This window comes from Mastigoproctus giganteus, chromosome 9, assembly GCF_048544385.1.
Source record: "Mastigoproctus giganteus isolate SK-2022 chromosome 9, ASM4854438v1, whole genome shotgun sequence".
NCBI lineage: Eukaryota > Metazoa > Arthropoda > Arachnida > Uropygi > Thelyphonidae > Mastigoproctus > Mastigoproctus giganteus.
The window spans coordinates 183,624,846-183,643,599 of record NC_143583.1 but is presented as its reverse complement, the minus strand read 5'-3'; the positions used below and the strand labels follow the sequence as shown (position 1 = coordinate 183,643,599).

The 18,754-nt window shown below is 37.8% G+C and overlaps 1 protein-coding gene across 1 annotated transcript in view; it reads right to left on the bottom strand.

Annotated features, from left to right (window-relative positions):
* Pgi (glucose-6-phosphate isomerase) overlaps window positions 1-18,754 on the bottom strand; it is a 251,466-nt gene that overhangs the window by 114,556 nt on the left and 118,156 nt on the right. The window contains exon 7 of the mRNA XM_090381526.1: window positions 185-229. Coding sequence (XP_090237652.1) covers window positions 185-229 — 45 coding nt within the window. The remainder of the gene's footprint in view (window positions 1-184; window positions 230-18,754) is intronic.

The window sequence follows — 18,754 nt, the reverse complement described above, 5'->3', positions numbered from 1 at the left end:
AAATTCACTAGGTTTAGGTAACCTCCTCTGTTTCAGTGTAGTTTTATTACACAGGCCACTAGCATGTACATTTTTAATTAATGCAAATGAAAATATAAAAACAAAAATAGAATAACAGAATAACTTTCTTTCAAAAAATATCAAATTTATGCTATCGTTTCTTGTATAAAAAACAACTACTTACGCCATTAGTTGAGAGAGCAACAAAATGCTTAGCCACAGCAGATGGCTATTTAAAAAAAGAAAAGTGTTAATTAATAGGTTTCAAGGATTTTTAATGAAATAATTTAATCATCTCAGATGAAAAACAGATTTATTAACCATAAGAAATTATTCATTTTCAGACAATACCTAAGAGACACCACCTGTTATTTACCACATATGTATTTAGAATTACAAATTTTGAAATTACAAATTATGAATTTAGAATTACAAATTGAATATGCAATATATAGATTTAAATCATAAATAAAATATATTGTGAAAATATATTTTGATTTTGAAGATAATTAAAATAAGATAGAATGCCAGCATCAACAAAAATTGGCACAAATAATAGACTGCTTGCTAGAAATTACAAAATACACAAAATTAGTGATGGTAGTTCAAGGTTATAAACTGTGCAGATGAAGGATCTGAGCTCTTCAAACATAAGTTCTTTGGAAAATTTTGCCCTTTTTTGACATAATTAATGTATTTAATTGTGTTCAGTAAATAGTTTACTAGACCTAGTCACATTTTTTAGCTTATTTTTAAATTTAAGTAGAGATCTTGTAAGTTACGACTTAATATTCATAGAGCTTTTGTATCAGTGATTTGGTGGGAAAATTGTACCACGTAACTAGTAGTGAAATGCTTTGTAGTAGAATTGTGGGGTAGTAATTGTGGTAAATAAATAGCTTGATAGTTCTAATAATGTAGCTTCATACAATTTTTTGTTACAGCTAAGAAATTATATCTAGTTAAGGATACAACAAATTTAAAATTACAACCATAAAGGTATATAAATTGTACACTGCATGGGATACATTTAAATTAATGGCTGACATGGAAGCTTATGATAGATATAAGCTGGTCTGTAACCAAGTCACAAAGGAGATTAGGCAGGCAAAGGCAAATTATGAGAAATCTTGGGCAAAGGTTGTTGTTCTTGTTATTTTGGTTTTTAGGATCATTAGCAACTAAGGCCATATTGCTCCGGGATATGCAGTGGTCATTCCCTGACCTTTCCGCATCCTCCGTATTTGGTGGTGACGGGCTCCTTGGGCAAAGGATGCAAAGAAAAACAGCAAAGAGTTCTTTACCTATGTAAACTCTAGAAGGAAAGGGATGAATCAGATTGGTCCACTGAATATTGATGATTCAACTGTTGATGATCCTGCTCAGGTAGCTAACAAACTAAATGAATATTTTGCATCGACATTCACACATGAGGAGTTATTTAGGGAGGAGAATGCCAAGAGATGAATTGAACTCTGGCAGTGAGCTAGATGATTTTGTAATAAGTGAGAGGAAAGTGGAGGAGAAATCGTTGAAGATAAACATAAAAAAGGCACCTGGGGTGGATGGGATCTATCCAGCTATATTAAAGGAGGCAGCAAAGAAAGTAAGCAACTTAGCCATAATTATGAGAGCTTCTCTAGACTCAGGGGAGGTACCCATGGACTGGAGATGTGCAAATGTCACCCCAATTCACAAAGGAGGATCAAAGAGCAACACAAGTAATTATAGACCTGTTAGTTTAACTTCTATTCCAGGAAAATTAATGGAGGCACTGGTAAAAGAAGCACTGCAGGATCATCTAGACGACTTCAGTTATAACTCGGACACAGGAGGGTTTTGTTAAGGGAAAGTCTTGCCTGACCAATCTGATGGGATACTATGATGTGGTTACAAAGGAACTGGATGCAGGGAATAATTTTGATATCATATATTTGGATCTTAGAAAGGCTTTTGATACTGTTGCACAGGGAAGACTGCTGAACAAATTGGAGCAGTGTGGCATTGGAGACAAATTGCTACTATGGATAAAGGGAAGGGATCATGGACTAATATTATTAGTGGATCCCTCAGGGTTCAGTGTTGGGTCCATTATTGTTTTCTGTATTTATAAATGATACTGATGATGGCATATCAAGCTTAATGTCAACGTTTACAGACGATATGAAGGTAGGCAGGGTTGTTAAGGACACTAATGACAGTACGCTGCTGCAAGAGGATCTAGAAAAGTTGAGCAGATGGGCTGAGAGGTGGCAAATGAAGTTTAACGTTGACAAATGTAAAGTACTACATATGGGAAGCAGTAACCCCAGAGTAACGTATCAACTCTGTGGTACTAAATTGACAGTGGTAGAGAACGAAAAGGACCTGGGGGTAATTGTGCAGGCAGATATATGAAGTTCTCTGAGCAGTGCAGACGGGCTGCAAGAGTAGCTCATGATGTCTTGTCAAGATATACAACAATGTTTCTAACAGGGATAAGGAGGTGATTATCTCCTTGTATAAGGCAATGGTCAGGCCACACCTTGAGAACTGTATACAGGCCTGGAGGCCTCATTTTAAGAGGGATGTAGAACTGTTGGAATGAGCACAGAGAAGGGCAACAACATTAGTGAATGAAACAAAGGGTTGCTCTTACAAAGAAAGGCTTAAGTTTTGCAAATTACAGTGTCTGCAGACTAGGCACCTGTGAGGTTGTTATTTGGTTTTTAGAAGCATTAGCAACTAAGGCCATATTGCTCCGTGAATATGCAGTGGTCATTCTCTGACCTTTCCGCATCCTCCGTATTTGGTGGTGACAGGCTCAAACCCCAGTCTAATCAAGAAGCATGTGCTACGCACTGCTGCTCCTTCCCACCTGGCTACGGAGGTGCCACACCTGCGAGGTGATCTGATTGAGGTGTATAAAGACTTGAATGGTTTGAACATTCTCAATGCTGATGGGATTCCTCCTCTTGCTCAGAATAATCACCTGAGAGAGCATAAATTCAAACTGAGGAAAGACGGTTGTAGGATAGATGTGTGGAAGTTTGTCTTTAGCCAGCGGGTAGTTGATTGGTGGAACAGATTCCATCTTTTGTTGTGGAAGATGATAGCCTAAATAAATTTAAGCCGGGCTGGACATGTATTTGGAACAAACAGAGGGATGAAATGGGAGCGTTTTTTTTTTTTTTTTGGCTGATGCTGCATAAGCTTGCTTTCTTGCATCACCTCAAAGTATCAGAGGGCTGTGGCTCTGGGCAAAACTAGAGGGGTAGTTCTCCTACGATCACAGCTTTATGAAATGTGCTACTTGTGCGATGTTTGCAGAGTTATCTGGAATAGCACATGATGCAGCCAAAGGGAGACATCTGTATGTGTTCAGTGCAAAGAGTGTGAGGAAATTTAGTGCAACTCAGCTTTCTGATGAGCATTTATGAAAGCCTGAAGAACAGGATGGATGCCCTCGAAGGAATTAAAATTGGGGGACCATCAAGTTCTCAGTTGTGCAAATCAAACAGCAGAGCTTATACTTGTGATCAAGCAAGTAACACAGCAGCAATAACCAAGTCAAAATGTGCTGGTCCTATAAGAGGAAGTTATTACTGGTGATTCCATTGTCAAGAAAATGGGATATTGTACAAAAAGAGTAGGTGGAATAGGACCAGGTCGGCCAGGAGCAAAAGTAAATGGCATTGTAATTGTTCTATCAGATATCATCTTTTAAGGGCACAAAAGATGATATTGTTATTAACAGGAGAGACTGTTTTTACAGAGATGGGATACACTTAAATAGAAGGAGTATAAGAATATTTGCTGAGGCATCCGACACAGTGTTACGTGGGTTGGAAAACTGATAGCTTGGAGGATATACAGACTAACACATTAACTAGAGTTGAAAGAAGAGGTGTACGTGATTCTTGCACTGCTTCTACTGGAACATGAAAAAAGCATTGAAAGCAAGGTATCAGGGATTTCAAGAGCTACTGTATGTCATCAGGGAACAAGTAAATACATGGGCTGTGTTATAGTAACACAAGAGTAAGAACAGGAATACGTATGGATAGGAGCACAGTAAATGAATATGAAGTATTGATTAAGTCATCAAATGCAGACATTGTAGGGATATCAGAGACATGATAACACTCAGACATAAGGGATGCAGAATTTGAATATGGTGTATACAATGTGTACAAAGAGGGCAGACAGGACAGGAGGGGAGGTTATGCTCTTGGTTAAGGATCATATTAAATTTACGGTAGTGCATCCAGTTTACATGGGAGGCCAGTGCAATGCTGAATCTGGTGTGACATAAGCACTGGAAAAACAAAAACGAGAGTAGGAGTGTGTTATAGCCCTAATGACTGTGAAGAGTATAACAAAGAGCTATACAGAAAATTTTTTTTTGAAAAAACTAGAGTGAGCCAGTAAATTAGAATGTCTTAGAATGGGGGATTTTAACTTCCCAGATATTGTAACTTGTGGGTTGGTCACTCGTATACCAGCAAGACTTTACTACAGATCACTGTTTTCTACAAGATAGGGGAGGCCACAAGAGGAAGCAGTACTCTTGATCTGATTACTAGCAGCAATTTTTCATGCATTAGAAATTGCAGGTGAAAGACCCATGGGTGGCGGTGTTCGCAGTGTTATTAAATTTATTAAACATGTATCGATTGTTAAGGGCAAAGGGAAGGGCTATTGCTATCACAAAAGGATTACTATAGTGTTCTCAGACAGTTCTTAAATTCTATGCAGTGGGACCATCTGATGATGCTACCAACAGCACATTCTAAATGGAACATTCAGGGAAGTATTTATTTATTTATTCAGTTGAAGATCAGAACTAACAGTAGAAGCGACTAGACTTTTCATACCAACAAAGAAATATTGTTCCAGGCTTAGACCTAAATGAATGTCAGATGAACTGATGAGACTGTGGCAGAGAAGAAAATTGCATGGGATGTATATAAATTATCAGGTGATACAGAAGCCTTGATTACAGTCTAGTTTATATGGTAGATATAAACTAGACTGTAATCAAGTCACAGAGGAGGTTAGGAAAGCTAAGGCAGATTACAAGAGATTTCTGGAAAAGAATACAAAGAAAAGCAGCAAAGACTTCTTTACTTATAGTAAAAGCAGAAGCAATGGGTTGAATCGCATTGGTTCATTTGATGTTGATGGTTTAACTGTTGATGATTCTGCTCATATTACTGACAAACTGAATAAGTATTTTGTATCTATATGCACTCATGAGGAGTTCTTTAGAGAGGGGGATGCCAGAAATTCATTAAAATCTAATAGGGAACTGAATGATTCTCAATTTCTCTTCCACTTTCCTTTCAGTATCACTGAGAGGAAAGTGGAAAAGAAATTGTTGAAGATTAACATAAAAAAGCAGCTAGGATGGGAAGTAGCCAATTCTATTAAAGGAGGCAGCAAAGCAGGTAAGCCTCAGCCATAATTATGCAATCATCTTTGGATTCAGAAGAGATCTCTAAGGAATGGAGATGTGCAAATGTATCCCCATTTCACAAACAAGGTTTTATAAAAATATGACATGAATAATTACAGACTTGTTAGCTTATGTAATTAAATGTATTAATAACTGATTAATGTTCACTGCTACTTGGATGCAAGTTTGTGTCTCAGATTTTAATCTACTTGGAGGGGAAGCCACACTACTTTTAGAACTTTTTTCAATTTGACAGAAGAAAAACTGGATGTCTGTCAAGCAACCTTCACTGGGGGCTGATTAATTTAGTCATAACGAGAAGAAAACCCAAAAATGTTTCTACCCTTTTAAATGCAGATTGACTCAAACCTAGATTGGTTTGAGACAAACAAAGAAGTAATGTAGGATCATCTAGACAGGAAAGCAATACAGTGCAGTCATAGCATGCATTCATTAAGGAGCAATCTTGTCTGACCAATCTGATTGGATACTATGATACAGTAACAAAGGAACTGGATACAAAGATAATTTTGATATCATATACTTTGATTTTAGGGAAACTTTTGATACTATTCCAAATAGAAGACTGATGTACAAATTGGAGCAGTGTGGCATAAAGGGATGATTATGCAGGAGAAGACAGAGTGGTTATTAATGGACACCGCCTCTATGTGGACTAACGTTATTAGTAGAGTCTCTGAGTTCAGTGCTGGGCCCATTGTTGTCTAGATCAATGTAAGCTACTGCAACAAAATCTAGAAAAACTAGGCAGATGGCCTGAGAAATAGCAGTTGAAGTTTAACATGACAAATGCAAGGTACTGCATACAGGAACCAGCAATCCCATATTAATGTACCAACTGTGTCATTGTAGCAGAAAATTAAAAATGTCTATGGGTTGTTGTGAGGTCAGATATGGAGTTCTCTCAGCAGTTGAGACAAGCTGCCAGGACAGCTCATTGGGGTTTTGTCAATGATAATACAGGTACACTTCCTTAGCAGGAAAAAGGAGGTGATTATCCTATTTTACAAGGCAATGGTTAGGCTGCATCTTGAGTATTGTATACAGGTCTGGAGGCTTCATTTTAAGAAGTATGTAGATCTACTGGAAGGAGTGCAGAGAAAGCAATGAGATTAGTGAAGGGAACTAAATTGTGACGAAGAAAGGCTTCGGTTCTGCAAATTGCAGCATCTAGAGACTAGGCACCTACGAGATAATCTGACTGAGTTGTATAAGGCTGAATGGGAAGCAAGCTGAATGCTGATGGAATTTTTCCTCTTGCTCAGACTACACATATAAGGGGGCATAAATTCAAATTGAGGAAGGATGGTTGCATGATAGGTATGCAAAGTTTGCTTTTTGATAGTGTTGGTTGATTGTAGGAACAAATTTCTACCTGTTGTTGTTGTGGAATTGGGTAATTTGAATAAATTCAAGGAAGAACTAAAATTATTGGAGGGGACTGACAAATGATGCGTAATTTTATTTATTTATTTTTTTTCTGGATGATGCTTTATAAGCTTGCTTTCTTGTATCATTTTTCACTACTAATACTAAAGAAATAAATGGCTGTTTCAGCCCCACATTCATGTAATATGAAATACATATAAAAACATAAAAACAACTGTATATAAAAACAAACAGTTAGAAATGCAAAGTTTATCTGGTTTTTCAATATTCCTCACATTTATAGTGGGGAATATGAAAATAGATTTTCTTTTCTGTGCCTATTACGTACAGATATTAAAAAACTGTTTTCTAAAACTCCAAAAAGAAACGGAAAAATATGCTCTATTGATCACACAAAACACATCAAATCTCTTATCAAATATATTGATTAAACCAGGAAAAACAAGAACTTTGATGTTTACAGTAACATTTACATTTGTTCACCTTAAGGGCTATTTATACTAAACTGGACAACCACTCTTGACCACTGAATTGGAATGAAAGAGGTTTCGTGTTTAGATGCGTCACTAATAGCAAATCATTTAGCTCACTTCAATACAGCAACGAATGGGTATTTGCCAATGTACCCATTTACAGCAGTCTTTAATATTCCACATTAAAGACTGCTATTTAAATTAGAACAGCAAGGCAAATGACTGCTATAGGAAAAAGGGATGGTTAGCAGAAGAAGGCATATTGGTTATAAATGGGTACTGCTCTTCTTGGAACTGGGCCCATTGTTGTTTTCAAAATTTATTAATGACCCAAATGAAGGCATATCAGGCTTAATGTCTAAGTTTGCACATGATATAGAAGTTGGTAGGATGGTTAATAGCAGTAATCAGGGTATGCTACTGTGATAAGATCTAGAAAAATTAAGCAGATGTGCTGAGAAGTGGGAACTGCAGTTTAACACTAACACCTGTAAGGTACTGAATGTGGGTTGCAGTAATCTCAGAATAACATGATAAACTATGTGGTATATACCACACTCAAGGTAGTAGAGAAAAATATCTGGAGTAATTTTGTACTTAGATGTGAAGTTCTCTGAGCAGTCCAGATGGGCTGCTAAGACAGCTCACGGGGTTTTGTCAATGATATACAGGAATTTTGCCAGTAGGAATAAGGAGGAAATTATTCCACTGTATAGGCAATGTTAAGGTAACATCTTGAGCACTGCATACAGGCCTGAATGCCTCATTTCAGGAAGGATGTAGATCTGTTGGATGGATGCAGAGAAGGGCAATGAGATTAATGAAAGGAACAAAAGGTACTCTTACTAAGAAAGACTTCAGTTCTGTAAATTGCAGCACCTGGGAGCTAGGCAACTGCAAGGAGATCTGATTGATGTGTTCAAGGATTTTACTGGATCGAGTTAACTGTATGTTGATGGCATCCTTACTTTTACTCAGATAACACACATCATCATCATCATCATCAGCTATTTTCAATTCAATGCATGATGAAGGCCTCTCCAGCAACTTTCCAGTTCCTTCTGCTTTGTGTAATGGCCATCCATTTACTACCCATGAACTCTTGAATTTCATCTGTCCATCACTGTTGTTGTCTTTCAGGTTTTCTTTTAGTTCCTCTTGTGTATACCATTCTGTCATTTTCTTAGTCCATCTGTCATCATGTCTTCGAGCTATATGTCCTGCCAAAGTCCATTTCAGTTCTTTAGTTTTGATAAGAATGGCCTTTACTTGAGTTTGCTGCCTGATCCATGTGTTTCTCTTCTTATCCAACTGTCTGATTCCTAATATAATTCATACATAAGGAGACACACAAATAAGGAAATAATACACATAAGGAGACACAAATTTAAATTGAGGGAAGAGTGGTTTCAGGACAGAAGTGCAAAAATTTGCTTTCAGCCAGAGGATAGTTTGATGTGTGGATGCAGATAATTTGAATAAATTTAAGGAGGAATTAGACAAATTATTAGAAGGGATAAAAAGGGATATGATGTGGGAAGTTTTCTTTCGTTTCTTTTGCCAATACTAATAGTAAAAACTGTAGTATAATCATTTCAAAAATAAAAAGTAGAAACACGTTAGTGGGTAAAGCGATGGATCATGCAAAAAGATACAAAATGTAATCAAAACGTTTGAGTTAGATTTTGTATCTGAAAACTGCAGTATCATAGCAAATTGTGATTTGTCACAATACATTTGGTGACTCACCTAGACAGAAGTAATGCATAAGTAAACCATTCATCTGCAGCAGTTAGGTAGTCTGAATTAGAAAGCATTGAACAGATGTTTTGTGTTTTAATTACATTTTAAAACAAGTGATTTTACAGAAAATTTTGCATTAAATTTTGTTACAGAGAATAACAACAGAAACCCACAAAAGTTTAAAAAAAAAAAAAAAACAAGTCTTGGGACATTATCCATCATTCATAGGCTTTTCAATGGTTTTCCAAGTTTAAAGAGGGCTGCTTATTCTTCAAAGATTATCTTTGTTCTCACAGCCTTTCATCTTCAAAAATCAAAGATTCAATCACTCATGTTTATGATCTGATCAGGAGTTATCAATATTTAACTATCAGCAGTGGTTTAAAAAAAAAAAAAAAAAAAAAAGATAGGTGCCGGTACTCATTCATTGGGGCTTACAGGGGAACAGGTATCCTGTGTGTTATCAGACACCCAGCCTAAAACACTGATGGATCCAATATCTCTCTATTACAGACGATTTAGGAGAAGTCCGGTTGGCCTGCCTCCCTAAAATCCACTCATGCACACCTTCTCGATGGTAAGCCCTGTTATGTCACTTAGGTGGCAACGAACATGTAGAGTGGTTCTCTTCAAGACGCCTGGTCAGCGTGAAGAGGAAAAGACCAAACCCTCCAGCATGAGAGCACAACAATACAAATGGCCCTCAGTTCCCCAGCAGCTTTCACTCTCTCTCTCTTACGGCAGCAAGAGGATCAGAGTGGAAGCAGAGTGTGCTAAGAATCTCTAGGTACGACCAGGCTGCCATGCACGGAAACTAAACTTGGCCTGTTATAACGTACGATCACTCATCGGTGAAGACAGGATATTAGAGCTGGAAAAGGAATTAGAAAATGTGAATTGGAATATCATCGGTTTGGCTGAAACAAGAAGAAATGAATCACTTATAAGTTTATCAAGTGGAAATCTGCTGTACACCAATGGAAACAGTGAAAGGAGTGAAGGTGGAGTTGGGTTTCTGGTCCATAAAGATTTTAAAAACAACATTTTGGAATTCAAAAGTACATCACCAAGAGTGTCAAGACTAATACTCAAGATTTCTAAGAGATACAAGCTAAAGATTATAATGATTTATGCACCAACATCGAGCCATGATGATGAAGAGGTTGAAGAAATGTACACCGAAATTGAGAGTCTTCTAGATGAGCAGAAAACCCACTACACTATTATTATGGGGGACTTCAATGCTACGGTTGGAAAAAGGCAAAACAGCGCAGAAAGTATAGGAAACTTTGGAATTGGTGAAAGAAATAAAAGAGGTGAAAGACTTGTGGAATTTGCAGAATCTCAAGGACTGTCAGTAATGAACACTTTTTTCAAAAAAAGGGTGAACAGAAAGTGGACATGGAAGAGTCCAAATGGATTAACAACTAATGAAATCGACTTCATCCTCACTAACAGAAGATATATTGTGAATGATGTTACCGTCCTGAAAAAAGGTAAATGTTGGAAGTGATCACAGAATGGTAAGATGTACACTTGATATAGATGTAGGAAAGGAAAGGAAAAAACTGACTCGAGTAAATAATACAAAGGTCTTTGAGATAACAGAGGAGGAGAAAAAGCAGTATGTACTGGAACTTAAGAACAAGTTTGAGCTTCTGCAGACTGCTCAGGACCAAGATACTGACAAGGAATATTACAACTTTCTGAAAGTGATAAAGCCCAAGAAACCTATAGGGAAACAGAAATCCAAAGAAGAAAAAATTAGTCAAGAAACACTTGTCATGATGAACTGAAGATGACAAATGAAGAGCAAGAAAAACACTGACAGGGAGAAAATTGAGTATACTGAGTTATGCAAAGCCATTAGAAAGAGACTCAGAGAGGACATAAGATTTAACACAAGAAAAGTAGAACAAGCATTAAGGGAAAACAAAGGATTTAAATCAACAGCCTTGAGCAGTAATACAGAAAGACAAATGATACTGAAACTGAAGAATAACAATGGCGTACTTATAAACAGCAGAGAGGGCATAATTCAAATAGCAGAAGACTACTATAGAGAATTATACAAGGAGCGAGGGAATGATGCCAGCAGTGAGGAAGATGGATTGCAAAGTAGCAACACATACGACATACCCGATATTCTTCCTGATGAGGTAGAACATGCATTGAAGAAAATGAAGAATCAGAAAGCCCCTGGGGAAGATGAAGTTACTGTAGAGTTGTTAAAATTGGAAGGAAGAGACATAACACAAAAACTGGCAAAGCTCTTCACAAAGTGCATTCGAAAAGGTGTGACGCCGAAGCAGTGGAATAATGCAATCATAGTTTTGCTGCATAAGAAAGGAGATAAATCAGAAATTTGAAATTATAGACCAATTAGCTTGTTATCCCGCATCTACAAATTGTTCACAAGGGTCATTACTAACAGATTAGAAAGAATACTTGATGAGAATCAATCGAAAGAGCAAGCTGGCTTTAGGACAGGATTCTCAACTATGGATCACCTTCACATAATATCACAGCTAATGGAGAAAGCAAATGAATATAAAACACCATTATGCCTGGCATTTGTGGATTATGAAAAGGCATTTGACTCCATACAGCATAAGGCAATGTTTCGGGCACTGGAAAGACAAGGCATAGATACCCCATATATTATGATTTTGAAGAAAATATATGAGAGTGCTACCTCCTTTATTAGACTAGACAAAGACAGTAGCAAATTTAAAATCGAGAAAGGAGTTTGACAAGGAGACACAATATCTCCGAAGCTGTTTACTGCTGCCCTTGAGGAAGCTTTCAGAAGATTAAACTGGTCGCAGAAAGGAGTCAATGTGAACGGAGAGTACCTAAACCATTTACGATTTGCAGATGACATTGTGGTCATAAGCCATGATCCCAAAGAATTAGAGGAAAATCTTAATCAGTTATGCACAGTTAGTAAGGATTTTGGACTAAAGATGAATATGGCTAAAACAAAAGTAATGATGAACAAGTATGCCACGGAAAGGGAAATAATGATTGAAGGAGCAGTAATTGAAAAGGCGGAGTCATATACTTATCTGGGACAAGTTATTAGCTGTAATAATGATAAATGGCTCTAAGTCAAGAGAAGAATAAATTTTGGATGGATAGCATTCAGGAAATATAGTCACATACTGAAGAGCAATGTCCCAGTTTGTCTGAAACGTAAAATAATGAACCAATGTATACTCCCCACCATGACTTATGGAAGTGAAACTTGGGCACTCACCAAAAGAATGGAAGAGAAGCTGAGAACTACACAGCGAAGAATGGAACGAATTATATTGGGAATCAGACTGTTAGATAAGAAGAGAAACATATGGATTAGGCAGCAAACTCAAGTAAAGGACATTCTTATCAAAACTAAAGAACTAAAATGGTCTTGGGCGGGACACATAGCTCGAAGACATGATGACAGATGGACTAAGAAAATAACAGAATGGTACCCAAGAGGAGCTAGAAGAAAACCTGGAAGACAAAGGCAGGGATGGATAGATGAAATTCATGAGTTTTTGGGTAGTAAATGGATGGCCAGTGCTCAAAACAGAAGGAACTGGAAAGTTGCTGGAGAGGCCTTCATCCTGCAGTGGATTGAAAATGGCTGATAATGATGATGACTCATTCATTCTTTGATCAGGAAAAATTGAAAATTAAAAGGATATGTAAAGTACTCTAAAAATTTTTTTTTTCTGATATTGTTACTTCAGCAGTAATGTTTTTGGAATAAGAACAACAAATTAAGCATATTAACACAGTTTATTAAGCATAAATTTATTATTTAAGTATATATAAAAAAATAAGTAAAATGTGAGTAAAATAAGTAAAAATAATTTCATAATAAAGTTTTGTAGAATATTCCAAATTTTTATTAAGTTCTCATCCAACACACTACGCTAACTTCTTTTCTTACTGTTTGTGTCGGTTGCTGAATAACGTTTCCAAAGCAGCCACGAATCGACATATTTGCTGGATTGAAGCGTGTCAGCGGTGGTCTACAATTTTAAGAAATAGTAGAGAAGAAGTTGTTTTTGTCATCAACGAAGTTCTGGTTGGGCTGACAATCATATTAATTTGTGAAAATCCTTGTTCACATTCACTCAATGAAACTGGTATTGCACTCAGAGCATTCATCAAATGCTTCAATTCTTCTGAAACAGTCTTATCAATTAGGTACCCTCGAAATCCACGAATTGTATCTCTTTCATTTAGCTGTAACCTAATTGACAATTTTCTAACTTCATTTTCACTAAATGGCAACGTTTCACGTTTAGGTTTAATACCTTTGTTGTCCTGATTTTCTTTCTCAAGTCATCGATATTGTCACTAGTTCTTTGAACTAGTTGTAAAATTTGAATTTTTTCTTTTCTTTTCTTTTTTTTTTTTATGTGAACCCCAAACACGAGAGGTATTAGAACCTATAGTACTTAGTACCGTGCTTGGGTTGGAGGTTGAGAAGACGAAAGGAGATATTTGTTGACATTGGACTTGAACTTCTGTAGATTGTAATTTTCAGGAAATACGTATGAAGGAAGGTTGTTCCAGAAAACGGCAGTTGAATGAATAAATGAGGAAGATGAAAAGTTGGTTCTGTGGGTTTGAAGTTGGACAGTAAATGGATGTTGGCTGGTGGCGGCACGTGTTCGGACTGTTTTGAAAGAGAGCGGGAATTATAGAAGCCAGTTCAGAAGAACAGTGCCTATGGAAGTATCTGTAGAAGAGGCATGCAGCAAAAACAGTACGTCTATGAGAAAGCGAGTGGAGAGACTCTGTTAGAGATAAATCATTAATTAACTTAACTGCCCTCTTCTGAATGGAATCAAGAAGCCTGAGAGAGGTTTTGGGGGCACCACCCCAGATGTGGGAACAATATTCCATGGCAGGGCAGATTTGTGATTTATACAGAGTGAGCAGCTGTCTGGAAAAAAAGTAACGCCGAGAGCGAAAGAGAAAACCAAGTTTTTTAGATGCAGAGGAAGCAATATTTGTAATGTGCTTGTGCCAAGAGAGATTAGAAGTCAGGGTAATCCAAAAAGGAGATATATCATTTTGTCTAGAAATCAGAGTGTCACTAAAGATAACCATAGGAGCAGAAGAATCCTTTCTGCGAGATATAAGACAAGACTGAGTTTTAGAAGGGTTGAAATCAACTAAGTTGTCTTTGCCCCACTGGAGAATTACCTGAAGATCGGCATTTAAGGAATTGGTAGCAAATTTTCGAAAAATTGAAGCTGATTGAGCAGGACAAGGTGTCTCAAAATGGAAAGTGGAATGCAATGTGCTATCATCGGGAAAACTATGGATAGGATTTCCAGTCAATGAAAGAAGGTCATTTATATACAAGAGGAAAAGAGTGGGGGGAAAGAACTGAACCTTGGGGGACACCGGCATTAGTGGAGAAGTTAGAAGACAGAGAGCCATCTACCATCACCCTCAGTGAGCGATCAGAGAAAAAACTGGATAACCAATTACTAAAAACAGTTGGCAAACCATAAGATGGAAGCTTGTTTAGAAGACCTTTATGCCAAACACGATCAAAAGCCTTTGAGATGTCAAGAGCAACTACTTGTGTTTCACTGAACCTTTCCATTGAATTAGTCCATAAATGGGTAACATAAGCCAGAATATCAATAGTGGATCGACACCGACGGATTCCATACTGGCGATCGTTGATCAGACGGAAGGTTTCAAGGTAGTTTAAGAGTTGGCGGTAAATTGATTTCTCCATTACTTTAGAAAGAGTAGAAGTAATTCAATGGGACGATAATTGGATGGGAGGGATTTTTGTCACCCTTTTTAGGAACTGGCTGGATATGAGCAAATTTCCAAGCAGAAGGAAAAACACCTTTGGAATAAGAAAGTGAAAGAAGGTGGCACAGAATAGGAGTAAGTTCAGGAGCACAGGTTTTGAGAACAAGTGGAGAAATACCATCAGGACCTGGAACTTTCTTAGCATCAAGATTCATCAAAATCCTTCTGATATCCTTTTGACGGAAGACCATAGGAGGCATTGAATGGAGCGTGTTGGGAATGGTGGGAGGTGTTTTACCAAGATCATTAATACATGAGCTCAAAGAAAAATGGGATGCTAGCAGGTCAGCTTTATCCTTGGCTGAAGTGACAATAGAACAATCTGATTTGGACAGAGGTGGGAGCAGAGATGGGCAAAAGTTGCGGCCAATAGCTTTGGCAAGAGACCAGAATGCTCGGCTACCATTAGGGCAAGAAGCAAGTTTTCTACTCTTAGCCTGTTCAAACTCTAGTTTAGACTGATTAATAACTGCTTTACAATTGTTGCGAGCTTTGGTGTAGGCAGAAAATGAAACTGAAGAATTAGAAACAAGCCAATTACGATATACAACATTCTTCTCTTGAACAGCCTTAGCACATTTATTGGAACACCAAGGTTTAGATAAAGGACGAGATTTTAAAGTGGAGTGTGGGATAAAGGATTCCATTCCTGCAAGAATAATTTCACTGACACGATCTGAGCAAATGTTGACATCAGAAGTTTAGAAACAGTAATCCGACCAAGGAAAAGAAGAAAAGAAGTCTCGCAGGTCATCCCATTTTGCATTCTTGTAATGCCAAACAACACGAGGTTGGGAATAGCCATGAGATAAAGGTTCCATTGGAGAAGAGACAACCACCAAGTTGTGATCTGAAGTGCCTAAAGGACCTCTCATTTCGACCATGTACTTAGAAGGGTTGTTTGGGAGAAAAAGATCAAACGTATTGGCTGTATGATTAGGATTGTCTGGTATTCTTGTAGGTAAATGAACAATCTGTGCTATATCATTAGTAATTGCACAAGCCTCAGCATCTCGGCCTGCTGGGTCGGTGTGACTAGAAATCAGAAGCCAGCTGGAGTTCTGAACATTAAAATCAACAAGGAAAATTACCTCACTGTTAGGAAAGTTGGACTGGAGAAAGTCAAGTTGCAAAGAGAGGAAGTCAAAGAGCTCCAAGTGATTAGTGGAGTTGGGAGAACGGTAGAGACAACAGATGAATTTGACACAATGAGGTAAAGAGATTTTAAGCCGGAGTAGATTGAAAAGAGGAGATTCCAAATTACCAAGTCTTTGACAGGAATATCAGAACGGACATATGCATAAGTACCACCTTTGAGGCGAAAGGAATCATACAGCAAATAATTTGGACAACTGAGATGAGCAGTAGTTGAATCAACCAATAACTGAGATTCTGTCAGAAAAAGTATATGGGGTTTGGCAGACGGCAAGTGGAAATGGACATTGTTGAGATTAGAATTGAGACCATGTATATTTGTGAAATGAATTAGGAAGTGATGGGGAGGTTTAGATCTTTTCGCAGATAAGCTTACTCTATTAGTTTGACAATTCATGGTGTATTCAATAGTAAGAAAAAGTGGGTGGGACATGCTGTATGAAGTAATGAAATTTTTGGATATGGCATACACGTAGTAAGAATATACCCAGATCATTGACATAACGTGGCCTCGACAATGCTCCCCGCATACACACTACTCGGACTCCCTCCAGTCACTACCTGGCAGAGTAGAGGTAGCAAGATTATACACTAGCTGATCCAGAAGCCTCCTAGAGAGTTACCAATAGGTTCGGTCCGGTGTACTAACCAGCTGCCAGCCTGCAAACATCGTTTTAGAGCTGTACCAGGAATATTGGATCTTGCCACGACGTTCATCATAACCTCAAAAGTCATCAATCATACTGCATGATGGAAGAGATAGGGAAGGGTTGACCGGAACTTAGCTCTAGAGACTAAACATGGGTTCCACCACTTCAAGCCTCCAATAAGCAAAGTGGTGGTATTTCACCGGTTGATGAGAGTCATCTACCACCTAGTACTGCCTGGTAACATAGAGGGGTGGTGTTCCTCCATGTGGTGTGGGCGCCACACCTCGACCCCTGCTTACGTTGGTTCACACCTGGGTGGTCACCCACCATGTACTTGTGCATGGAGGTTATACTCAGGATTACTAACAGTCCCACCATCATGAAGGTGCAAGCACCTTCTTGAAACTGTCCAAAATGTCAGTGTCATTCGGATATTTAGGTACTGTTACCATGTAAACAGAGATAGGGAAAATTTACGGAAAAATGTGGATAATGCACTCCCGTGAAACAACAGATGATTATTTGTTGGCGTAAAAGAAAATCACTCTCTCCTAATTCTTGAACAGGGTGCTTACAGTTGATTCACAGTGGTCCAACCTACAGCTCGTGTGGAAAGTGAAATAAAACAGCATTTTAAATTTTGTTAATTATCAAAATTTTCTCATTAAATGTTTTATTCAGTAAATGTAATTGTGTATTGTACTTAATAAAATTTCCGAATATTTTCAATTTTTTTTTTACATGTAACAAGATATGGAAAATCTAACACTAATTTTTCTTGAATCACTCAGTGCAGCGAAAGAAATCTAACTTTGAATTTTTTTGAATATGGCCCCCTTATGGGAAAATTGTATTTGCATTTTGTAAGAACAGAAGTTAATCTCCACCACGTTGCTCTGTTCTGGTTTTTACACTCTGTCAATGTAAGGCCAGTGTGTGTCATGTAATAAAAAAAAAAAATCCAACCAGCTGAACTGGGATAGGGGAAAAGGAAGCAGAGAGAGAGAGAGAGAGAGAGAGAGAGAGAGAGAGAGAGAGAGAGAGAGAGAGAGAGAGAGAGAGAGAGAAAGAAAAAGTTTTAATCCCACACAGGAGAAAGTGATAGAAGAGAAAAAATTTTGTCTGTGAGCTTGTGTGTGTGTGTGTGTGTGTGTGTGTTCTGTAGTGTTGTGTATTGGGCTTTTGGCTACCTGGAAGCAGCGATCATCTGGACTTCTGCCTCCAGGTACTCATCCCTACCAGTGGGAAGGCAAGGCCTCCCCTACCATCTGCCCTCCTCCCTGGGGAACGAGTTTCTCAGGGAGGAAAGGAAACTAGAGTAAGGTGAAGAGAAAGGACAAAAGAGGGGAGTTCCAGTATCCAGTCCAGGATAAATGGACTGGATACTGGAGGCTGCTAGCCTGACCTGGGGGAAAAGGTTGGACATCACTGCAGTAGAAAGTTGACCAAAGCCCATTGTCAGCATCGGGAATAACCACTGTTCTGCTCAATGTTGACCAGCACAACTTCTCCGTATGTGGGACAGGTGGTTGGATAGGTATTACGAGTACCCCTAAGTTGTAGAATGGTAATCCCATTAGCTCTCTTAATTCGAGCAGCAGCACTAATTGCCTAAAGGCCAGAAATGCAAACACTGTGTACCAAGTTAAGTCTGTCATAGTCCGTTCTTTATATGAAAATTTTCTTCGCTCAATGGAAGCTATTTTAAATGTATCTTCCAAGGGGAATTCAAAAAAATTTGCTATAAAAGTAGTTCATTACACAGAGGTCCGAATGAGTAATTTAGAATTCTAAAAATGGTTATAAAGTTTTACATAGAAAATATCTCAACAATAGACATTGCAAAATGCAAATTTAGTCAAATAACTTTATGCTTATTTGAATAGCAGGTAAACATGTTAAAAAAATTTACGGAATATTACAAATTTTGAAGTGTACTGCATCCAAATGTCACATAACACTGATAATAAATGTGCTGGTATGCCGTACCGTTGCATACCGCACCAAAAAAAGCACTATCAGAAAATTTCATGGTAAAATCAGTATTT